The sequence below is a fragment of the Denticeps clupeoides genome, chromosome 2 (assembly GCF_900700375.1).
Source record: "Denticeps clupeoides chromosome 2, fDenClu1.1, whole genome shotgun sequence".
NCBI classification, from domain to species: domain Eukaryota; kingdom Metazoa; phylum Chordata; class Actinopteri; order Clupeiformes; family Denticipitidae; genus Denticeps; species Denticeps clupeoides.
This window is the reverse complement of record NC_041708.1, coordinates 1,926,281-1,951,142: the sequence shown is the minus strand read 5'-3', so window position 1 is coordinate 1,951,142 and position 24,862 is coordinate 1,926,281. Positions and strand designations below refer to the sequence as shown.

General features: G+C 44.1%; 2 protein-coding genes across 3 annotated transcripts; one reads left to right on the top strand and one right to left on the bottom strand.

Moving 5' to 3' along the window:
* Positions 1 to 1,942: 1,942 nt before the first annotated feature.
* On the bottom strand, positions 1,943 to 21,344 carry stxbp4 (syntaxin binding protein 4). Of its 2 annotated transcripts, XM_028970648.1 has the most exons (22): positions 21,074 to 21,344; positions 19,128 to 19,201; positions 18,907 to 19,002; positions 18,745 to 18,814; positions 18,596 to 18,670; positions 17,545 to 17,630; positions 17,256 to 17,385; positions 16,117 to 16,249; positions 15,377 to 15,483; positions 14,454 to 14,679; positions 14,293 to 14,371; positions 13,000 to 13,097; positions 12,478 to 12,574; positions 12,287 to 12,405; positions 12,084 to 12,173; positions 11,945 to 12,010; positions 9,943 to 10,119; positions 9,040 to 9,156; positions 8,803 to 8,852; positions 8,177 to 8,319; positions 2,808 to 2,865; positions 1,943 to 2,125 (listed from the first exon to the last, which is right to left on the bottom strand). In XM_028970648.1, the coding sequence occupies exons 1-22, from the start codon at positions 21,133 to 21,135 to the stop codon at positions 2,017 to 2,019; spliced, it is 2,262 nt and encodes a 753-aa protein (XP_028826481.1). In that variant the 5' UTR covers positions 21,136 to 21,344; the 3' UTR covers positions 1,943 to 2,016. The 2 variants fall into 2 exon arrangements, with proteins under 2 accessions (XP_028826481.1, XP_028826482.1); XM_028970649.1 differs by lacking the exons at positions 1,943 to 2,125; positions 2,808 to 2,865; positions 8,177 to 8,319; positions 8,803 to 8,852 and having other exon boundaries at positions 9,137 to 9,228.
* Positions 21,345 to 21,851: 507 nt separating this feature from the next.
* Positions 21,852 to 24,629, top strand: cox11 (cytochrome c oxidase assembly homolog 11 (yeast)). The gene is made up of 5 exons (XM_028970070.1): positions 21,852 to 21,927; positions 22,884 to 23,149; positions 23,536 to 23,691; positions 23,773 to 23,898; positions 24,268 to 24,629. The coding sequence occupies exons 2-5, from the start codon at positions 22,895 to 22,897 to the stop codon at positions 24,448 to 24,450; spliced, it is 720 nt and encodes a 239-aa protein (XP_028825903.1). The 5' UTR covers positions 21,852 to 21,927; positions 22,884 to 22,894; the 3' UTR covers positions 24,451 to 24,629.
* Positions 24,630 to 24,862: the final 233 nt, after the last annotated feature.

Genomic DNA, 24,862 nt, shown 5'->3' with positions numbered 1-24,862 from the left:
GCCGCGCTGTACAGTGATTTTTCCTGGAAGAGGGGGAGGCTGCACTGCAGGAACAATACAAGGCGCAGGAGGTCCGGCGGGGCTTAAGTTCAGGCAGTTTAACATTAGTGATGATTCAGGAAGCACAAGGCCTCAGTGTCTGTTTAAAGCTGGAACAGTAGTATTCCAGAGGGCAGATTTATATTTAACCAGGCTTGCCAGAAAAGGAGAAAATCAATAACTAATGCCTGAGGCACACACACACATGAACACACACACACACATCCTTGATTAATGAATGTATGTTGCTTCATGCATTACATCTTGTGCAAATAATAATAATGAGCCAAAAGAACTTAAGATTGGCTTTATTGTGACTTATGAGAGCAGAACATTACCTCAAAATCCCTCTTAAAAGTGCAATTTTCTGACATGAAAAATGAAACAATCTCCATAAGGCTAAAAGAAGCACGATCAAAACAATTGATTTCCATAATTGAACAGTGCTGCAACTGTCCTGACCCGAACCCGTAATCAGAAGGTTGCCGGTTTATTTCCCGAACCGCCGAGGTGCCACTGAGGTCCCCTTGACGAAGGTACCGTCCCCACACACTGCTCCTCCGGCCGCCTGTTATGGCTGCCCAGAGGTGATGGTTAAAAACAGAGGACACGTTTCACCGTGTCACCGTGTGCTGTGCTGCAGTGTTTCGCAATGACAATCACTTTCACTTCACTTATCATAATTCTAATTCAGAGCGGTATCAGAAAAGTGGTAAAAAATTGACAATTCTAATAGACAGAAAATATTTCTTTTTATTTGTCACACTTACTTCACACCAAGAGGAACAGTGACATCATTTTCATTATGCAATATGACGCCTTTAATGAATGGCTTTTAATATATTGCCTTTGCCCCAAGGCAGACTTTGGACATTCACCTTATCAAAATCATGTTGAGTTGAAATACTAATGAATACTTATTAGATGGTTTCTTTAATAAACTGTGCATCCCATTCAACCATTTTCCTTTGGGCTTGTTGTCATTTCCACCATATAGCATAAACAGCATTCTAGGTTCTAGGTATGTGGCGCAACTGGGCAATGCATAGCTGAAGAGAAGAGTGGCCTCCACATGGGGGCAATAGAAAGGGGTAAAATCAAGGTAAACATGGCTAAAACCGAGTCAGTTTCATGGTCTATTGTGTATTTTCTGATTATTTTATGCTGCCTTTAAAACTTGCTGGGCTGGGCAATCTAACATTAGATTTGCCGTACAACATCATTTCCACAACAACATTCAATTAAACTTACGCATAATTCTCCAAAAAATGATCTCAGCCACTAGCAAGATGTGTTTCTAGATAGAATGTATACATAACCCACAATAATCAATACTAAGAAGTGATCCTAATATACCCTGGATTTTATGCTTGTGGTACACCGTGCAGGACTGCATATTTCCATATTTGGATCATAAAAATAAATATTGTTTCAGTGACAATGAGGGATCACCGGCAGCGAGTTCACCAGTGACAGTCCCTCCGACTGTCCCGAGTCGCTGGCTTGGCGCTCAGAATGAAAGGCAAATTGTTGGCCTTTCACATTGTCCATCAAAGGTGTGCTTCACAAAGGACGGGTTCATGTGAAATCACTTTACTTCCTTCTCGGACGCACTCGTTTGGCTTTGGAGAAGGAAACCATCTCATTTCTTGACACAGTTTTACCGGTACAGTCAGAGGGGAAAGAGAGAGGTCTAGGGAAGCATTGTTCTCGTAAATACACAGAGCATGAAAAGACACCCAATATGCAATATCAAGAGAGAGAGAGGGGAAAAAGAAAGAAGGAAAGAGGATACACAGCAAGTGCATGAGAAATGTCAAAAGTAATCAAATTCTTATTGACACTCAGATTGTCATCAAACGTAAGTGCAAAGTGCATTTCAAAGACGATGTTAGCAAGTTAATAAGATAATATTTAGCCACAAGATATTTATTCATTTATTTTATGTATTTTATTACATACAGAGGGCAAACTGGTTTAACTCTTGCAGTCGGGTACTGGGCCAACCAGGTCCTCCAGTTCATTCTCGGCAAGACCTAGAGAACAGGTTAAAGGATGGGTCCAGGAAGTCATCTGGGTCACATGGCTGAAAAGAAATTCCCCATTGCATCAACAAGTTCAAATATATATATTTTTATTATCATTTCTTCAGCAAAAACGTATTAATTGTTATTAAAATTTTAACATTTGCATGTATCATCACTATATATCTATATTAGCATATTATATACATATGGAGTATGTTTCACTCAAATATAGAGTTTTAAAAAAAATGTTTTAAGTCATCATCATTTGAGTGTCATGCTAAAACCATAAAATAATACATTTTTCAGTGCAGAGAAATTACGATAGTATAGTAATAGTATGCTAGTATAGTATAGTAGTATAGTAATACTACTATACTAAAATTTGGCATTGGCCCAAATATGAATATAATCGCCTTAAAATGTTTAATATAAAATATCGTAACATGTCGCCATCTATTGGTATTAATTTTATTATGTAGAATGTCAACATAAAACGTTCAGAGTGTTCATAGTCTGATAATAGTACGATAGCATATAGTTATGTTTTAGGAAAAGAAGCAGCAAAGTATAAGACGTTGCCTCTGTTCCTCCAGAGAATATTACATAATGCATGAAAACACAACTATGCATATTCATTACTGATACATGTTTTAAAAACACTACTGAAAAATCCAATAATTGCATAACTGTGAAGATTATGCAGGCCGACAGGCCAACGGCGCCCTGGACAAATGTGCTTACTTGATGTAGTACTTCATGCCATCGGCGGTGTAGGCCTCCTCCCAGCCATAAGGTAAGGCTGTGGAAAAGAGTCGATAGAAGCGATTAGAATCATTGGACACACACTCACACACACAATTTTCACACAAGCATACTTCTAAAAGAAATTCAAGTGCACGTAAGTGCGGAAAAGTGTCAAGGAAACACGACCAAGGGAGGGTTAGGGTGGAAATAAGAAGGCCCATCAGCGTGAAATAAGTCCTGATTCCGTCCTTGGGGAAACTAAGTGAACCCGTGGCTTTCTGCGAAACTAATGAAATGAAAACAGAGGGCAGCTTGGGAGCTTGTAATTGAGCATGCTTCCTCTGGGGCTGTGGACTCCTTAGAGAGCGCGCTCTTTAGCCTCCATTTCCACAGCAGGGAAGTAGCGCACGCACTCAGCCTGCGCAGATCGTGCACCGACCCGGCTCCGAGGCGGTTCCGTTTTAATGCGAGGACACCCAATATCACGGCGAAAGGATTTTTCACACCCAATTAACTCGTTGACGGAGAAGCGGAGGAGGGCGGGTCAGGTTACCCACGTTGACACAGACAGGAAGCGGGGATTTCCAAAGCTTTCTGGCATTCTTGTAAAATTATCTCGCAGCAGATTTAAAAAAAAAAAAAAAAACAAGATCACAGTCTCAGATTGTCCCTATAGAACCCTATTTTTTTTGGTAAATGTGGTTCCCCGAGAGCGGACTGTAGGCAGCGGCTGACCCCCCTCTGACGTCACCGAGGATCACAGGGGCCAGTTAAAGATGCGGGCCTCAGGCCACAGTACAGAGGAGCCCCGTCCGAGACATTCATCACATGACAGGCGCGGCTCAATTGGCCCTTTGTTCAGCGAGGCACTCATTCAGCCGGCCGTTTCTGGGAAAAAGAGAATTAAGTCGCTCCCTCTGACCCCAAATTACGGTGCATGAGACAGGAAGCAAGTGAGCTGGAAAGGGAAGATTCACTTAAAAACCTGAAAAATTCAAAACTATTCAAATCTTATTATTCAAAGCTTGCAATTAGCAATTGTCTTATAAATTAATGCACATAAATGCCCATCTGAAAAAAAGAACCAGTCTTCGCATCACAATAGTTGGGTTTGTGTTATTTGCACTTTAGTTAATAAGCAAATGCTGTATTTTGTTGCATGTTATGGGTGTGTGTGTTCTGCTATTTTAAGGCATTTCAGTGTGCAGTTGTTGTGTTTGCGTGGTCACATAATTTTATTGATTTATTACTTACGTGGGTCTTTACGGGGGTTTTTATTCATAATCTGTATTATAATCTATATATTGCTGTGTGTTATGCTATTTTTCTGTGCATATACCCTGTATGTTCATGAGCATGTTATGCTATTTAAAATGCATTTCAGCATGCAACTGGCTGCACGGTTTATAAATACGATCAATAAATTCAACTGGAGCTACAAATTGATATTTATGTAATTATGTGCATTCATACGATTATACTAACAACACTTAGCTCTTATAGTCTCTGGGGTGAATGACCCTGCAAGTAATGATTGCAAGTTGATCTGGACAAGATCATTCTCTCAATGCAGTGAGATGCATGTGAGTCTGACAAGGGGCAGAGGTGGCTTAGCGGGTAAGGAAGTGGCCCCGTAATCGGAAGGTTGCCGGTTCAAATCCCGAACCTCCAAGGTGCCACTGAGCAAAGCACCGTCCCCACACACTGCTCCCCGGGCGCCTGTCATGGTGATGGGTCAACCAAGGTGATGGTTAAATGTTGAAGACACATTTCGTAGTTGCACCGTGTGCTGTGCTGCAGTGTATCGCAGTGACAACCACTACACTTTCAGAGAATCATTAAAAAAAATGACTTATAAATACCTGCACGCCAGCAATCATTAGCAAAATCTCTGCCCCTCTGCAGCTTATTTAACCAAGACTGGCCGTAGCCTCTTGTGGTTGATCCTGAATCACGATAGGTGGTAACTCCTCACATGGCCGACTCTACAGGTCGTCACGTGGAGAAGCACGCATCCTCGTCCTCAACATTAGAGTTGGGGGACTCGCCAAGAAAAGTCTTCATCATCGCTGCAGGAGGCACCAGCAGCCCAGGGACGTCACGTGCGCCATGGCCTGGGAGATCCTTCATTCAAACATCATTCCATCCCTTCCAAGAGTTTCTTTCCCCTCCTCCTTGTTCATCTGCATTTGTTCTTGATCATACAAAGTCCATATGGCTTTGAGAAGATTTCACTTCTACCTCAGTGCACCTTAAAAAACGGCAGAGACCCCAAACTCTGTCCAAGTAAATCATTGTCCTGCTATTATCCTCCACCAGATAGAATCTTCTCATCAAAAAAAGACTCACTTATTAGACTCACATGCCAGCAATAAAGTCAGCAGAGTTCATTTTGCTTGGAAAATGTTATAACTTTCTCTCGATTAAAGTCCTTCCTATGTTACGAAAGCTGAACCCAGGTTCCAAAACGGTTCCGAAAGTGTGTTTCGCTTTAATCAGCGAAACGATTTCACACCCTCTTGGCCGTGGACGAGTGTCCTCAGGGCACCCGTCCTCCAGGAGGTTTACTCAGATATGCATGAAATGAATTACGGATTAATCACATTTACAGGCCACGTTCACAAAAGCCGATACAAAGTGTGGGATTATGAACAGAGGGAGGAGTTTTTACTTCTTGGAATAGATTTTTCATAATTAATTTGAATATTAGACACGGTAGATATAAATAGTGCGCACGCTTCTGTTAAAAGGGAGCACACGAGTGCCACAGTAAATCATTTAAAAACGTATCCCACCTTTAATGTGACCTATAACCTGTAGAATTAAAGTGCAACACAAGGTGATCTGTTGGGGGCAAAAACGAAAAACTGTACAATAAGCTGGTTGCATAAGTGCACACACCCTTAAACTAAGACTCTCTTGACGCACCTTTTGATTAATTAGCGCAGTCAGTCTTCAATTAACAATCAACCCCAAATTAAGTTCAGCAGTTTCCTCAGTTGCTGCTGCTCCTGACTCCTGTGTTTTTTGACTCTGGACTAAAGATGAGGACATTTGACGAATCGGATTTCTCTGAGTTGCCTTCACGATGGCTCTGCACACGACTGTCATCACCGTAAGCAGCTTCATGAGATGAGCGTGAGATGAGATGATTAACGTGAGTGCAAGAATCAGTTCTCCGCTGTTGGGGGACCATCTCCGGTGGCAGAGCGAAGACAAGAGAGTGAAATGCTGCAGTCACAGCAAACGTTCTACGCTTCGAAAAGCCTCAAATATGAGAGTATTTCAGTTTTTAGTCCTCACTTTTGTTTTGCCAACGAGTAGTCAAAATGCATCATCATGGATAATTTTTTATGTGCAGGAGGACTGTTATGGTTTTATATAATCTTATAAGATTCCGGGAAGGACCACGCGATAGCCCCATAGATCCCTGGTATGAGTTAAGAGTCTGACCCCATCGTGATTCTCATCTCTCAGGTCGATTGCAGAGCGTGTATTTTGATGAGAGGGGGGGGATTAGCGTTATTTAGGCCAAGAGGCTAGTTAGCGCTCATTCATTAAGTTACCTGGGCACTAAATTGGGTCAGGATACATGTAGCATAATCACATAATCTTATTGGGGAAAGGCTTGGGGTACCGAGGGTAGGAATATTGACCAAAAGCACAATTAAACATTACTGACTGTGCAATATGACACACGAGTGTGCAATGATTGTTTAATTATTGCAATCTCCAGCTAGTTATTTTTATGTACCTTCAACGTTTTAAATATATCTTTGTAATTCGCTTTCCCTTCCTATACTCTAATGCTGGAAACTAAATGAATAAACTAAATGAATAAATCTACCTACCTACCAACCTACCAAAAATTCACCTCACTGATGTGAAAAAACATGCGTTTTTTTATTTTATTTTTTTTTGTGTGTGTGTCCTAGCGTCACAATTTTTTATGACTTCTTTTTGAAGACAGACGGCTTCTAAGCATCTTGTATCCAGGCAACGGCTGCACCATTAACACGAGCGAAACTCAAAAGGCTCAGATTATCTCCAAATGCACCTTAGACTGTGTGCCCTCAATGGATTGACCCAATTTTTCCCTTTCACACACACAATACGCGGAGGCAAGGTTAGATTTCCTGATTGGAGAAGCTGATTTTCTGAGAAGGTGAAAAAGGTGGAGATGACACAGATGCAGACCCACGTCTCCAATATCAGAAATGCATGTAAGCGCTGGCGGTGAAGGTAGAATGTTACGTCAGATGTTATTTTCCACTTATGGGCTAGACAACGTCGTACGTTCCGACCTGTTCCAATCAGAGGGTAAAGGTCAAGGTTAGTGGGTCAAAAGTCTGACGTTTCAGTCAGGCATGTGCTCCAAAGCTCACAATCTCACATTTCTGCTTGTCATTATGCAACCAACAAATTATGGTCTCTGTAATTCAGTGTAATTTTTTTTTTTTTTGCATTGAAATCTGTAAATGTCAAATGCACAGGACAACAAGTGAGGTTTTTTCAGTCCCAGTCTTAACGTCCTGCATTGTGTACAAATGATTTTGACCCACAAATGGCTGACAAATGGCTCCATCACAATTTAAAATGTCTCAGGTAGAAGAATTGAAGGTTAGAACAGAACCATCTTGACGGTTTGAAAGGCTCTCGTGATATTTTCTGGAAAGTACGCGGTTGCCTGCGATCATTTTGCTAATCTGTATGCTGCAGATGAGTAGACCGGATCTTAGGACAGGAGCTCTGAATGTAGAAGGGTTTGTACAGTTTATTTCTGATCGTTCATTGTGTTAGATGTCTGTCTGTCTGACCAAAGTTACCGGCCGTTTTTGGGTTGCTGATTGTATTTAAAGTCGTCCTCTTGTGTCTAGTCCTTGCATTGTATGTTTGTAGATGTGCTTGCTTGTTGTCTTGTATATAACAGTCATGTTAAGAGTCAAAATCCACTGTCTATGTGACGTCGTGTGAATGCACCCTGCTTCCTTTCCCTGCCACGCCCATCGCCGCCTGACAAAAGGTCCAGAATCGTCCAAGAATGTTGCAAATCGCACAAAAAATACCCTGGACTCAGGGACACAATGGTAGTAAGTTGGGTTTGAACCTGGAACTTTGTGCTCTTCTGGTTCATAGGCGAATGTGTTACTTGTTACTACCAGCCTTCCATAAAGGCAGTTAAAAGTGTTACGAGCCGTGTTGAGACACTCACTATTGTAGAAGGACAATATGGTTACTGCATGTTTAACCGCGGCATCACACTACGGTATTACCACTAATCCGCTAAGCGGATTGTTAAAGTATTTTCATGATCAGCGCGTGACTGCTATGCTAATTTAGCTTCGTGGACAAATCGAGGCACTTACAGTCCATCTCGAGAACTCCTCTGATGGAGCGAGTGAGCTCTTTAGCCTCCTTGACGATGGACGAGGCTGACCATTGGTGCTTCTTCCCACCTCTGGTCCCAAGTGTCTGAGACATGGCAACAAATTTTGGCTCGCCCGGTGAACTACAAGTTAAAAAAAAAAAAAAAAAAAATGTATTAATATTTAGCAACACATGCATGAGCAGATATAATTCTGTCTCTCTCTCTCTCTCTCTCTGCTTTTATGCCAGGGATGAAGAACAGTGGACAGGAGACTGAAAAGCTTTTAGTGCAGCAGGAATAATTGACATACATGTCGAAGGCAGGGCGTTAAAAGCGGCGTGTAATCTTAACGCGCTCTTCGGCCGAGTTGTTATAGAAGTGCTCTGACCCAAAACCAACAAAAGGTAGCGCGGGTGGGGGGCGTCCACACCTCGCCGTCAGTGCGCAGCACGACTCCTATTAAGACCCTCCATCCATGTGTTCAAACCCGACATGGATGTGGATGGCGTGGGAGGGGGAATTACACAACCAGCACACTTTGGGGTCCTTCGGGGTCGGATTCCTCAAAGAACGTGAATGACGTTAACATGAGAAAAAAAAAACCCCAAAAAAACATTGTTTTACCTGCAATTTCTTTGAGGACTTGGATCTTCAACCAGGAAACTGTGGACCACCTGAGCGCAACAGATCGTACATGTTAACAAGGTGTTTAGCAAAGCATTTTGTAACCAGATTCCAGGTTATCAATAAGCAAATACATACAAATAAGACTTATTTATGGTAAAAAAAACAACTTTTTATTGTTCACAAGCAGGCCATTGTGCTGCAGATCATTACAGGTCACGATGATGCATCACACACCTCCACGAAATCGAGAAGTTTGCCTGTGGACACCTCGAGAACTTTCTTCGACTTCTCCGTCTTCCGAAATTGGCATTCTAGCACGGCAATTCTCTTCCTCAGGCCTTGTGACTCCCCCTGTCAGCCACAAACATGGAGAAACCAGGGGCGTCAGATCCTCAGGACTGCTTTGAAACATTTCGGGTTAATCTGAAGACGGAAGAAATCTTTCTTTCAATGAATTGCAGTCAGAAGTTATGATGCATTATTGTTGCAACAACCATTTTTTTTGGAATGTTGGAAATAAATAAGTGACAAACATCATGTTTGCTGCAGTCTTATAATCTTGTATCGTATGGTCTTCGGTAATGATGTAATCAGCATTACCTACCAAGAATCTATTCTACATGATTTTGTACATCTCATGTTGCCCATTTCAGTGTCTGTACTCTTAAACTGGAACTGAAGAGTAATATTAGAAGTCCATGGTAATTGTTGTCGTCTTATGGGTTCTTGGTGTCTCACGAACCCGGTTACACTTGTGGGGTTCCACTCAACAATTTACCCCAAGGGTGACATTTTTGTGGTAGCATGCTTTTAGGAAATGAAAGTATGCAAATCACATCAGATTTTTTTAAAAACAGAAATCATATTGATTTCCATAAAGAGTAACTCATTAGATGAGAGTTAACGAGACCGTGGAGGGAGGTGCCAGTATGGGACTCATTTTATGCAAATTCCAGAAGTTTGCAAGCTATTTTTTTTTTTAATTAAAAAATATTTTTTAAAAGGTGGCAACGTCACAGAGATCCCGGTAAGCCCTTCGCCGCACATCAGCCCAGTTACTTAATAATACACAGGAAATGGTGACCTACTATGTAAGGAACGCGAGGGAGGCGGAGCTGGGGACTCTGGGTGCTCTACCTTGGCCTGGACGGGCCTCTCGACCAGCTGTGACTTCATGTCGGCTATCTCGGCCTCCAGGAGGCGGATGACCTCCTCGTAGTCCATCTCCATGCCCCTGGCCTGCTTCTGCGCGGCCTCGGCCAGGTGGACCCGGGTGCGCAGGGCTCGGGCCTCCTCTGCCGCGCTTTTGGCCTCCTGCCGGGAGAGTGGTGGTTAAAGTCTCTGGCAAGCAGTCCCACTGTGACAGAGCCGTCGCGGGAGCATGCGTGTGTCAACACATCGGCGCATTGCGCAGTCTTAGAGCCAACAGAGGCTTAGTGAGGGAGTGCACTTGCGTGTTCTTCTCTCATAAATTATTATTACATGTTTTTAAATCTCCCATAGTTACCACCAAACCCAGAACAAACACAGTCTGGAGTCACCAGGAAGCATCAACATTGACGCATCTGTTAACAGGTAATATTTACTGCTAAACCAGATCATGGCATAATAATAAGTACATAATAATAAGTTATTAATAACACTATAATAATAAGTTCTCGACTCTTAACTTTTAACTCTTACATAATGTGCAATGCTGCTTGAGCCATCGCTGCATACTTACATTTATAAATGTATGTCTGTCTCTCTGTGCAGTTTTCTGATTCTGATTTTGATTGTATTAATAAAGTGTACTGAAAAACTGCTTCATGGGTTCTTGTTAAGGAAAACAATTTAACAAAAGAGTTTTAGAATCTTCTCATCATATCTGAAATGTGACTTTATTGCACGAATTCATTATGTCTAATATACATCTTCCAACCCACCGCAGTAAAAGCATGAGTGTTCTTTCGAACATGTCAAAGCGAGCTGGACTGTAACCCGTCGCGCCCTGCAGGGGTCACCACTCGGCCCTCCAGGCGTTTTTTTTTTTCCCCAGCTCGGCCCCGGCCCGGCCTCGGGTGCGTGTGCGACTGGAATAATCGCTGATGCACTCAGCACCTTTCAGGCTGCTTAAAAGCTGCTTCCTCTTAGGCCGTCGAGCTTATCTGCCCGTTACTGTAATGGAAAATATAGCATGGCGAGCGTAGGCGGGGGTGCGCAGAGTGCACGAGAGATGCAGGAAAAAATATTATTATAAGTGAAGTAACTTTTCTCCAGCTTTTTGCATTACTTAATATTTGGACTTTGTCCGAGGTTTGTCTGAGGGTTTTAATCTTACCTGGAATACGTCCCCTGACCAGCTTGCATTATTCCCATACTAATGTTATCCTAAGGCATCTGGCCCTCATCCTCCTGATAGGACCTAACCAATCATCTCGGGAACCCAACTGTAAACCATGAAAAACCATGAATCCATCACACCTGCTTTCCAATGCTTGCTCTGATTGTTTCCTGGTTATATTTCCGACTTTGCGGTGTTGGTGTTCGCACCACTAAAAACAGGACGAGCGCTTGGTCTATGACTCACGTAAAAAGGGCAGATATTTTGATGCGCGGCGCCACGGTTCCACTTTGCCCCAAACACTTATACTCCCACGAGCAGTGGGCGGCACATCCCTTGACTCAATTCCCTTCCTGCGTGGAAATTATAGCGCACAGAAATTCATCCAAGCCGCTCAGGTCTGTAAATGCGATGGAGCTACAAAAAAAACAAGGGTTTTGACTGATTAAGATTAAACATTAAACTTTAATGTGAGTGTAGTTTTTATTTTTACGTGTGCACCCTTGAAGATAGGTACAAATTCTTCATTGAAAATGTATTTAATAAAAATGGGAATTTCATGGCAGAACACGCAAGTACGTTTTCCTGAATCATTGTGCTTCAATGGCGCCCTCTAGAGACCAAAATGGCCAAAGTGCTGCAGAGCAGGAAGCAACTTCTGGAATGTTCTTTCATTATTTGCCCTTAGGCCGCCATTATTATGTCTCCGATGCGTATGGCGGGTGCAAAAAAGTTCTTTACGTTCCAACAGAAACGCGACCACGTGGCCCCGCCCAGGCTTGCAGGACTGAAAATTTCGGCCAGGAGTTTTCTTACCTGCTTCACGCTCACCAGCTCTTCCTGCAGCTGCCCATGAAGGATTTCAGACTCCGCCAGCCTCTCCTGTTCAATAAGAACAACCTAGTTATCTACGCCACATTAGACAAAATGAAATGCGAGTCAGTTAACCTCGTACCTGCAGTTTCTTAATCTCTCTCAAGGCTTTAATGTGCTCTTTTCTAAGTCTCTTCATTTCATCCAGGTCCTCAGAGTCTGACGTGGAGCCCTGGGAACCCCCGTATGAAGGAGAATACATTTATAATTACAGTCTATTTCTAAAAACTACTTCCAGAAAATTGCAATGTCAACGGTGGCGGGATAGAGAGGAGTGTCACGTACCGGCTGATACGAGGAAGCTTCAGACATGAGGTCATCAGACTCGAACCTTGCGACCTCCTTGCCGAAGCCCGACTCGTCGATTTGCAACTTGAGCAGCTCCTTCGTGACCCTCTCGAAATCTGGGCAGAACACGCGGAGTTACGAGTGAAATGGTTGTATCAGCCTCACATTCATATTAAGCGGCGTCTTACCTCCATACACCACTGTCCCACCAGGGTCAGCGCGCAGATGTTCCCTCAGCGTCTGCCTCTGGGTCTCTGTGGGCTTCAATCCAACGACCTCCAGAGCCTGTTGCAAACAATGCAAGGGTCAATGGGAGATTTGCTGCATAAAATGGGCTTGCACACACACACAAAAGAATCCCCACTGTACAGCTGCACAAATCAATATAACTACAATTAATAACATTGGTACAAATCTTTAATAACACTGTAATAATCCAAAATTTCATATAAACTGTGCGAATCAGTGTAACACTGTAACTGACTGCTATTGATTTTCCGTACGTGTGGCTATAGGATCCGGAAGAGCCCAAAACGTGTCAGCCCTCTAGCTGGGAAGGTTTGACTAAAAAGCCCACATAGCCCATTGACTGGTGTTGGTGACGAGAGGAAGCCACATGACCCCAAATCAATCGCCGCTTGTGGGCAAGGCCACCATCCTTTGACCTTGGCCCTCATATGCCATTGGCTGATGTTGTTTGAGGACCTGACCTTCTCCAGGGTTTCCAGTTTGAAGCGGCTGGTTGGGTTGAGGACGTGCTTCTTCTCCGGGTTTAAGCGGTTGTCTGGTTTACTGGCGGGCGAGGCATCTGGAAACAAGAAGAACAGTAGTTCCCCTTTCGATTTTGTAAGTTTGCCCACTTACAAAAGAAATGACGAGCCTCTAATTTCAATGGCAGGTACATTTGAACAGTGACAGACAGGACAATAACCCAAAAAATAATCCAAAGTAATGCATGTCAAAAAAGGTTATGAATGAATTAATTAGCATTTTCATGAATTAAATAAGTATTTGATCCCCTACCAGATTTCAGCAAGATTGTTGGATTTTCTATTTTTGACATTGGGAGCTTCTAAACTCGTTACCAGTATAAAAGACATTGGTCCATAGAAGCAATCAATCTACCCAAATTCCAAAATCTGCACCATGGCCAAGACCGAGGGTGTTAGGGACAAGATTGTGGACCTACACAGGACTGAAATGGGCTAAGAGCAGAGAAGGTGACTAAATTGGTGCGGTTATTCGCAAATGGAAGGACCATAACTGCCAATTTCCCTTGGTCTGAGGCTCACCTAATGCAAGATCTCACCTCATGGAATTTGCAGGAACGGTGAGGAACTAGCCCAGAACTACTCAGGAGGAACTTGTCAATGATCTCAAGGCAGCTTGGACCATAGTCATCAAGAAAACTACTACGGCGTGAAGGTCCCCCAGCTCAAGAAAGCACATCTAAATGATTCAGAGGAGGACTGGGTGAAAGTTTTGTGGTCCGGTGAGTCCAAGAACACCGTCCCCACCGTCAAACCCGGAGGTAGAGACATTACATATTTTTCTGCCAAGGGGACAGGATTACTGCACCGGTGCCATCACGAACCTCCTTCCCTTAGCCAAGGTATTTAAAATGGCTTGTGTGTGTGTGTGTGTGTTTGTTCCAAATGGCATCTTCCTACCCTGCAGTCTACCAGTGTCACTGTTACGGCCACCAGACACTGTCACATCGAGAACACACACAAGATCTGACACACAGGACATTTCTGCCAGACTGTCAAACTCCGTCACATCGAAATACCGTGACCCACATGAAGCCAGGCAGGACCATGTCAGATGAGACCTGCCAAGCCACAATGGCAGAATTGTATCTCACACAATCCCAAAAGGACCGAATCCTCACCAGCACCTAAATAATAAAATCAAATAAAATAAAAACGCTACAAGTGCTTCATGGGTCGGCTGTATTTCAGGCCGTATTCCATCCGTATTCGCGGACTTTGTTCGAACGTTACCGGATTTGGTCACTGTGGTGCAGGCACTCTCAGGGCAAGTCAGGCTCGTTCCTTCGGCTTTCACAGGCATCTCTTGAACCTGCAATGAAGAGGACTCAGTCGGGTTTGTTCTACTTGGAGCTCACGGCAACAAACCTCGCAAAGCAGATCCTGAGCCTTACTCGAGTCTGCTTGACTGAAGGCAACGTCGCATTCGCAGCGCTCGGCGCCGGGGGCGCCTTCGGGATCAGGCTTCCGGGGAGCGGCACCGGTCCCGTCCCGGTGGGTCTGGGCTGGGGGCCGCTTGCGGGGCTCGTGGGAAACAGAGAGATGGGGCTGTGCGACCCGCTGCTGCTCGATCCGGAAGACCGCCGGCGAATGAACGCGATCTCCACCGTGGGGTCCGGCCTGCAGCAGTCGGGAGCAGGTTTATGGCGGCCGCGCGACAAGGCCACGCGTGCATCTAGTCGTCAGTTTCAGCCACCGTGCGGGGACAGAGGTTCTACTGAGGAGCCACTGAGCAACTGCTCCCCGGGCACCTGTCATGGATGCCCACTGCCCACCAATGGGTGACGGTTAAATACAGAGGACACATTTCACCGCGTCACAGTGTGCTGTTCTGCAGTGCATCACAAATGTACAGGGTGGGCCATTTATATGAATAAATCTTAATAAAATGGGAATGGTTGGTGATATTAACGTCCTGTTTGTGGCACATTAGTATATGTGAGGGGGCAAACTTTTCAAGATGGGTGGTGACCATAGTGGCCATTTTGAAGTCGGTCATCTTGGATCCAACTTTTGTTTTTTCAATAGGAAGAGGGTCATGTGACACATCAAATTTATTGGTAATTGGTAATGGTGTGCTTGGTTTTAATGTAACTTTATTCTTTCATGAGTTATTTTCAAGTTTCTGACAACTTATAAAATGTGTTCAATGTCACCAACCATTCCCATTTTGTTAAGGCGTATCCATATAAATGGCCCACCCTGTATAACAATCACCTGAAGAAGATCCATTTAAAAATGGACTGGGAGAAAAAAAATCCTATTTGTAGCAATCAGGATCTAGAAGAGCGTAAAAGACGATGCCGGCGGCACAAACCTGACTTTTGTCCGTGTGATTATAGCTCTCGCCTCCTCATACGTCACACCGATCAGAGACTCCTTATTGATGCACACGAGCTGATCTCCTGCCTTCAGCCTCCCGTCCTGGAGAAGGAACACATCTTTTCAAACTGTTACTCTGATCTGCAGGGGTAGGGCCATGAAAAATGGCCACTGACAAGATAAATGTGTTCAGCAACTTCTACATTTACAGCTTTGGGCGATTTTCAAGAAGATGTGATAAATTTGTATGGCTCATATTTTCCAAAATATAAATATATGAATACAAATAATTTATTAGTAAATTATTATTCATTCATATATTTTTTAATAATTTAAAGGGCTCTGCAGGGATGAATATTTTATCCTTTTAGCATGATTTTAGTGAATTTAGTGATATTATTATCCATTATTCAATAATTAGCACATAAATTGTTTCATTTTTCTCTCACATCATTATGTAAGGAAGGTGATAATACGAATTATTATTAAAATAAGAATTATTCATTCTTATGCACAATGCACTTTGCAGTTCATTTAACTGCTATTGGCCAGTGTTTGTAATATCTTGGTTATATCAGTAATGAGAATAATTTTGGCTCACTGGAATTAAAGTGTATTAAATTGTATTAAACATCAGTTTGACAGACTTGGAGATGGATCCATGACATATAAACATTACAATTATGATTATTTTTGCTGTTAATGTTGTTATTCATTTCAGTGAATGAAATTCACCTTCTGGCAGTCCCCTCCTGGTAATATTTCCTGGATGTACACCATTGGCCCGTCCATTCGGTTTGCCCCGCCCTTGATGATCAGGCCTAATCCCGTTGCCTTGGCAACACAAATCAACTGTATCATGCTGTCACTGGGGATATAAAAAAAAAACACGAATTTAAATAAATAAGTGGTGACGGTGGCAGACAATGGCCAGGTGATTAAATGTGGGTTCCTTTTTTTCTGAATGGTGTTGATCTAATCTGTTGTGGGATTATTTTTTTTCCCCATCCCCGTGCAAACAAACCTTCTGTGACAGTGGATAAATGCGTCACAGAGTCTCTTTTTTTTATCAAAAGATCGTCCATAAAGCAGCTCGCGTTCTGAATTTTATTTGATTTGTATTTTTAAAAAGTCTGATTATAATGGCATGCCCAGACACGTGCAAGCATGTTTCCAGAGGAGATGCTGCAGCTCTGGCAGGTGGTCCAGACAGTCTCGGCCCTGGATGGAGATGATCCAGCACAGGAGTCACCTTGTTGGTGCAGGAAGCCGTGAAATGCGGGGTAGTGTGGTGTTATCCGTGTTACTGCCTCAAATCCCTTTAACCATCATAAAACCGCTGCCCTGAATGCTTCTAAAGTCGTGGCCAGAAGCTTTGAGAATGACACAAATACTGTTTTTCACAAAGTTGGCTGCCTCCGTTTTTATTACAGCAATTTGCATACGCTCCAGGAATTCATGAAGAATGATCATGATGGAGCACTGTGCCATAAGGCCAAAGTGATAACTACGTGGTTCGGGGCACAAAATATCGACATTTTGGGTCCAAACTTCCTGGACCTTAATCAAAGGATTTGGCCCAGAATTTGACTGATAACATGACAGAGCGAATTGCAGAGGTCTTGAAAAAACATGCAAAAATTGTGCATGAACTTGATGTAATTGTCAATAAAAGCCTTAGAAAGTCTTATAAAATGCTTGTAATTAAGCACAAAAGGATCTGATGTGGGTCAGTGGTGGCATAGCGGGTAAGGAAGCGGTACCGTCCCCACACACTGCTCCCCGGGCGCCTGTCATGGCTGCCCACTGCTCACCAAGGGTGACGTTTCGTTTCAGCAAGGTCCGGAGTGACATGAAGAAAGAAAAAGCCTGACCTGAACACCTGAGGGGTGCTGGGGATGGTGCAGGAGGCCGTGTAGGCAACGCCCCCCTCCTTTGAGCTCGGTAGCGGGGGGCTTGTGGATCTGGAGGATGATGAAGATGATGCTGTGTCTGTCAGTTTTCCTGGAGACAGAGAGACACTTATTCAGAATATTCCAGATTTTATTATTGTCCTTATTATCATTTTACATGTATTATTTATGTGATGGATACATGAGCTGAGCTTCAGGTCTTCGATGTTTCTGACCATTTTAATAAAAAAAAATAATAAATGGAACTGACCTGTGGAGACGGAGGTGGGAGAAGAGACGTCCGTTCCACTGTTATTACTGGAGCCGTATTTTCTCATGAGTTCGGTAAATTCTCTCCTGGAGATCAGACACCCACAAACAAAGTCACTATTTTATCCAGTGGAGACGTCCCGATGTACACTTTTTAGGGGACAAGGATTGGTTCTGGGTTGTTTCCATTTTCAAAGGTCCAGACCCAACACATTTGCGACACAAAAAATTTATTTATCAGACCAAACCTGGGCCAAACTTCACTTGATTTCATTTTATTGCATTTTTAAGGACATGTTTTTTCTGTAGATTCTATGGACCAAGATTTGGATTATATTGCAATGAAACGATAACAGTACTGTAATGGCAGTGACATCTGACATCGGTGTGCCCATTAAACGCAACTTCATTAGTCCCTGAGAAGAAGCTTAATGGGGCTTGATTAGATTAGGCAAGAGATGATGGGTAATTCTCATGGCAGAACCTCGAGTCCGAGGGAGCAGCGTTATGCCTGAGAATAGGATTTAAACGCTCGGCCAAATCCCGACTCGGCCCGACGAAGGAAGGGAACAGCTCGCCCGAAGAGATCCGGAGGACTCAGTGAAGAACTTGGACGGATTTGTTAGCTCGCGTTTTAAACTCGCGTCCCGGAAATGTCAACACTCATTCGTCCACGGGCGGAGACACACTTCCCAAAATCGCAAGGGTCAGCAGGGTGTCACGGCGACTTAGGCCAGTCGCTGCTGGACTGACAAGGCAGTTCGGGCCCAAAACACAACGAGTCTCCTGCGGGGTAAAGACTATTATGGTCTTAATGTATTAGGACTATTTTTAGATTTATCAAAAACAATAAAGGGCTGATCAGCGCTCATCCTGTTACAGGATTATGGCTTTTCCAGGATAATAACAACCCTGAATGAACACCGTTTACTATTCCACACTCTCACGTGATTAATATTTTGCTCTATTTTGAATCTGTATTGTAAGGAATTAACATTTGTCCCGGGTAACCCAGATCACGTTTTCACAGCAGTGAAAATGTCCAAAAGTACCTGGTTTCTTCGTCCCGTGCGATCAGAAGGGACATGTGGTTGGACGCAGACGCCATGCGTAGGATTTCCACAGCCCTGGGGACACACCGGGGTAAAAACATGAATCCTGTGGCATGTGGAGGGAACTACAAATAACAAAATCAACCGACCTTTCGTTTGTGACTCCGCCTAAATTGATATTATTGACATCCAGCAGGAGGTCGCCCGTCCGCAATCTCCCTGGGAAAGCAAACGGGGGGGGGGGGTTGGGTAATGATTCTTATTTCAAATTATTCTCTGGTCCTGTAGCTAGTTGTTTTTGTTATGTTCACCATCCAGAGCGGCCACGCCCCCGGGCAACACCCGTTTGATGAAGATCCCGAAATCTTCGCCACTGAGTTCCCTGTAGCCTCCTATGATTTTGACACCTACAGTGGAAGAAGGTAACGAATCTGCTTAGAATCTGATTAAACATGTGCCATGTTGACTTTTTGTCATACTGTGGTAGGTTATGTGCTCGTGACGGAACGTCACACTGTCCCCGAGTCCTTACCGAGTCCATTTTTGCAGTCGGTGAACTCCAACCTCTGCACCGCGCGATTGATCCCATGAGGTCCCATAATTGTCCTAAAAAGCGAAGGTCCCATATTTTACTTTAGTGTGAAATGTGTATCTGTCATACTTGTAGGAAAGTTGTAGGAAAACATTTGGAGCGTCTGCTCTTAATGTGGCCCTCGTGCCACCAAAAACGCCCCTGGATTCCGCTTGACCTCCGAACGACCTGCGTATTCTGTGGCGTCTGGCGTCTGGCTGTCAGCAGCAGATCCTTTAAGTCCGGTAGGTTGCGAGGTGGCGCCTCCGTGGCTCAGTCTTGTCCCCCTAGTGCATGATGGGATTGAGAGCTGGAGGATTTGGGGGGGACATTTCGAACATTCCGGAAGCGTTTTTCCACACTGTGGCAAGGCGCAGGGTGACGTCCGCATGATGTGACAGGAACATCTACCTTCACTCCCTGGTCCAGTTCGGAAGGTGGTGGTCAACTGAGTGTTCAGACACCTTGCAACCAAAACCCGCATGAAGTTCTTCATCAATTTCGACTCTCCATGTGCAACCGGTTTTCCTTCCTTGGACCACTTTTGGTAGGTCCTGACGACTGCAGACCAGGAACATCTCAATTTATCACTCACCAATGTCTTGTGACATGGCGTCCTGGTGATCCATGTTTGTCTATAGTACAATTTTACACGTGCCGCAGTGGAATGCATAGAGAAGCGTAGGAGCGCCGCTGCAACATTTCAGCATGTTTTCAGCCGCTGCAGAGAGTTGCTGAGGCCACAAGTCTGTATCTGGCGAAGCTTCACGTCTGCAGTGGGACTATTTTGAGAGCCACGCCTCGCAGCATATTTATTGACAATGCCTGCAGCAAAAATCCGTGGAGCCAGGTAGGAATTTTGATCTCTGCGTACTTTTAATCCCCACGGTAGACGGATAAAAATAAAATGCTAAAGCTTTTTTTTTTCATTTAACCAGGACGTTGAGCGCAGCTCCACAAAAAAAACGAGCCACTGAGCAAAAGAGTTCTGCATCGGACATCAAGTTCTCTAAAAAATGGCGCACAGAACAGACTTCATTCCAACAGTAATTAACGAAACATCGATCATTTTTCAAACCCAACTTTCTGAGATCAAGCATAAAATGAAAAAAAAAATCAACAACAAAGATTTTTTTTCCCATATATATACACACACACACACACTGTACCCAATCAGATATTTCTATTTACGATTAAATAATGCAGTATTCCACTTAAAACCTTAAAAACTATTTGAATTTAGCTTTTTAGTTAGGATTTAAGGAGTCACACTAAACTGCGTGTCACCCTAAAAGGCTGTGCTAGTGGGGAGGTGACAGCCACTCGCCTACGAACCAGAAGACCACAAAGTCCCAGGCTCGAACTCCACTTTCTACCATCGTGTCCCTGAGCAGGACACTTAACCCTGAGGGTCTGGATAAGGGCGTCTGGTAAATGCCGTAAACGTGCAGAAAACACAGAGCACTTGCACGGTGGGGCATTAAACCTATCGCACCTAATGCCGTCTAATCTGCCTTACCGTCTACATGTCACGTAAGGACACACACCGAACCGGCGCCGACCCGGGCCAGGCACCACGCCGCTTTTTGGACGTTAGGAAATGACCTGACGTGCCCCCGCCTGATAAATCTCGGCCACATCAAGCACAACATACAGATTTTAAAGGGAAGATGCAAAACCATGACGAGCAAGACACCGTGAGCTCCACACAGGTGCCAATTTTTTTTAAAGATTCGGTAGATTATTACACATTTTTAGACTCACGGTGCTCGTTGTGAGCGAAAAAAGGGAAAAGAGTGAGCTGTACACGACCTTTTTTTTTTTTCTGTGAATACATAATCAAGCTGATGAGACTGACACATACATTCATGCAAAGACACAGAGAATAGGAGGAAAATACGACGTACCAGTAGAGTAAAGATAACCCATCAAAGCGCTCTGCCTCCATTGACTGTGGGAGCAGTGACATTGCAGATCATGTGGCAACAAATAAATAAATATAGAAATAATGAGAACAATAATAAAAAAAATAACAAAACAGCTGAAGTATTAAAAAAGCGCCCAGGTCATTGGACTGCTGGATGTGACGGTTCAAATCAGGGCGGTCTCTGCGGCCGAGGGACGGAAATCTGCCCAGACAGCGGCAAACACACTCCTGCCGCTCCTCTTAATCTCCCCTGATACCCGTCGGTCACATGGTGTGGCTCACCTCCTCTCTGGGATCCCGCCGTGAGATCCTGCCGCCCCGTTCAGGCACAGAAGCAGCGCAGCTCCTGCTCAGGTGTTCACCACTGGCACATCTTCTGAAGCGCGTTCTTCTCATGCTTTTGTGCTGTTGTTTTTTTACTGAGCAAATTGAAGTCAGCAGTTTGCATCAGCTGTGATCACACACACGATTTATTTTTTGTACAAAGTGAACATTCGTAGCCATATGTGTCAGTTTGACCTTTGGATATAGAAATGACCTCTAATGGGAATGCAAAAGTCCATCTCTCCAAGTTGGTGACACAAAACGACAACTAGTGGACACTTTCCGAACTGCACAAACATGAAGTAACCTGAAATATGTACACTATTTTAAATTGATATTTTTTAATTGTCTGTCGCCCATTCGTCCCGCTTATCTTGTAACTACTGAAAAAACTGGTGCCGGAACCATTAATCGCGCAGCCGGTTTCCAGGGGGGCTCTTTAACGGTCGGAACCGTGCACCGGTCAATGTAACCGGTTATAGAAATTGAGGTTCCTCGGGCGATTCAAAGGTATTAAAGTGTTTTTGTACGCGGAAAATACCGCTTTATGAAGTATAAAAAGATAATATTGCGTATGTTCAGGTGGTCTGGTGGCGATGTAACACACGCCAGCTCTGTTATGTTGAGTAACATTATCTGTATTTGCGCTGCATTTTTGCTTCATTTTGATCGTTCGGCGCTGTCTGTATTGCTGTTGTGTTGTCCTTGCGCTCCGTGTCAGTGTGGAACGTTGTTTAAACGTGACGTGTAGCACCAGGCGTCGCTATGCGCCGAGTAACATGCACGTAGCTGGTGCTTTCTTATTTACTCCAACTTCAGCCCAAATCCTACCATGTTGCTTAATGCATTTACACGTGTAGAGTAATTACCAGACCAGGGACAGTCCCCCCTGGAGACTCTGCTCAGGGACACGATGGCAGTGAGTGGGGTTCGAACCCGGGACTGGGCAACAAGAAACCATAAGAACAGGACGTTAATAATAGTGCAAAGTAATAAGTAGCTGTGACATGAATCGGATCAAGTGACGTGATAGTAGCCTAGTCGGTAACACACTCGCCTATGAACCAGAAGACCCAGGTTCAAATCCCGCTTACTACCATCGTGTCCCTGAGCAGGACACTTAACCCTGAGTGTCTCCAGGGGGGACTGTCCCTGTAACTACTCTGATTGTAAGATGCTCTGGATAAGTAAATGTAATAAAAGGCGTTATTGTAGGCCGGTTGCACTGGGCTCCTACATGTATTATTATTATTAATTCAAGTTAAATTGACTGATGCTTTAGTATACAGCAGCCAAAATTTTAAGTAAAAGAAAGATTTTTCACTTTTTACGTATGTGTAATATTTGTCAGCTGTAAAGGATGAACAATTTCTTTGATTTTGGTTGGGACAGAGGGACGGATCTATGAATCCCAGGAAAGTTCTTCTGAATTGTACTGAACAGGAGTTTTTTTTTTTTTTTTTAAGGGTCGGTGGCCATGCTACTTCCCCGTCTCCTTCGCGGCTGCTGCTTGAGCAGCAGCCCGGCGGGCGAGTTCGTCTTCAGGAGGTCGCCTCGGTGTCTCCGCGCGCAGGTCCGGGAAGCCAAGACGCACAAACGCAGCCACCGGCAGAGCCAGCAGGATGAGTGGAGGGAGAAGAATAAAACCGTCCTCACGTACATCGCGGCGGCCGGGGTCGGCATGATTGGCATGTCGTACGCTGCGGTGCCGCTCTACAGGTTGTACTGCCAGGTCAGCGTTCGTAGGAAAGGCCGATGCTCCTGCGTTAAAGGTCCCCTTTCATGAATACGAGTTCCCCCCGCCTGTCTACGGTCCTGCGGTGGCTAGAAATGCCGATAGGTCTAAAGAGTGCTTCCGCCGTTCAGATACATTTACGGCATTTACCAGACACCCTTATCCAGAGCGACTTACAGTCAATAGTTACAGGGACAGTCCCCCCTGGAGACACTCAGGGTTAAGTGTCTTGCTCAGGGACACGATGGTAGTAAGTGGGGTTTGAACTTGGGTCTTCATAGGCGAGTGTGTTACCCACTAGGCTACTACCACCCTTACGGATACGGTATTAATGGGCCACTAAGACCGATATGAGGCTAATTTCATTCTTGTGACCCCCCCAGGCATCAGGACTTGGTGGCACAGCGGTGGCGGGACATGATGCGGATCAGGTTGAGACCATGAAGCCGGTCCGAGACAGGGTCATCAAAGTGACCTTCAACGCCGACGTCCACGCCAGTATACAGTGGAACTTCCGTCCTCAGCAGTCAGAGATATATGTAAGCGTTTCGGAACTGCTGTCTTAATTACACGTTTGTTTCTGTCTAGTTCCTTATTGCCTCATCATTGCGGTTGTGCAGGTGGTGCCTGGAGAAACTGCCCTGGCGTTTTACAAGGCTCGGAATCCAACCGACAAGCCGGTAATAGGGATCTCTACGTACAACGTAGTGCCGTTCGAAGCCGGCCAGTACTTCAATAAAATTCAGGTATGCCGCCAATTACTGAGTGCAAATTAAACTCTTCACACCTATCACCATTTTTAACCACTGCAGGAATGTAGACAGGATAGGGGAACTCGTATTATTGTTTACTCATTTCCCAAAGTCACGTTTTCAGAACAGGGGACCTTTAATGGCAAAGGTCTGTAGTTTGTAATTGCGGTTCAGTGCAGTGCCATCAGTCGCCCTCTAGCGGTGACAATAGTACATTACCGGAGTGAAAACAAGCCAGTGACGCCGCACCAAAGCAGTTTTACCTTTATCAAAAGAAATGTCTTATAACTTCGTTAAGGTGTCCATTCCATCTGTTCAAAAGATGTTTCTGGTTCAGCGTTGTCCCTTTTCCCTCCTTTGCAGTGTTTCTGCTTCGAGGAGCAGAGGTTAAATCCTCAGGAGGAGGTGGACATGCCCGTCTTCTTTTACATTGACCCCGAGTTTGATGAAGACCCCAGGATGGCTCGGGTTGACACAATCACGCTGTCCTACACCTTTTTTGAGGCCAAAGAGGGACAAAAATTGCCTCTTCCTGGTTATACCTAAATCTGCTAAAGAATCTTATCTTTCTTTTCTTTTTTAATTTAAGAAAGCATAAAATGTTTTTTTGTAATTATAACATTATCAATAATATCGTATCAATATAGCGCAACACAAGCATTTTCACAACCTCACAAATGTCATCGTTATATGCATCCAGCAATAATAAATGTGTTTCTAATTTTTCTTTTGTAACTTACATTTAAATTTTTTTTGTAACTGTTTAATCGTTCAAATGTTACAGGTGTTAGAAAGTTGAGTCGTGGCAACTGGACTTTCTTTCTTTAAGGTAGAGACGTTTCATTCTGCATCCACAGAACTTTGTCAATCTGAGGGATGACAGAGGTCTATGGATGCAGAATGAAACGTCTCTACCTTAAAGAAAGAAAGTCCAGTTGCCACGACTCAACTTTCAGAC

Coding starts and splice junctions, on each gene's coding strand:
- stxbp4 (XM_028970648.1), bottom strand. CDS start 21,135: ATGTCACTGCTCCCACAGTCAATGGAGGCAGAGCGCTTTGATGGGTTA. Junction 17,386..17,544: donor TCCCACCTCCGTCTCCACAG/GTCAGTTCCATT, acceptor CTCTGTCTCCAG/GAAAACTGACAGACACAGCA. Junction 9,157..9,942: donor AGAGGCCCGTCCAGGCCAAG/GTAGAGCACCCA, acceptor TGTGGCTGACAG/GGGGAGTCACAAGGCCTGAG.
- cox11 (XM_028970070.1), top strand. CDS start 22,895: ATGCTACTTCCCCGTCTCCTTCGCGGCTGCTGCTTGAGCAGCAGCCCG. Junction 23,150..23,535: donor TCTACAGGTTGTACTGCCAG/GTCAGCGTTCGT, acceptor TGACCCCCCCAG/GCATCAGGACTTGGTGGCAC. Junction 23,692..23,772: donor CTCAGCAGTCAGAGATATAT/GTAAGCGTTTCG, acceptor GCGGTTGTGCAG/GTGGTGCCTGGAGAAACTGC.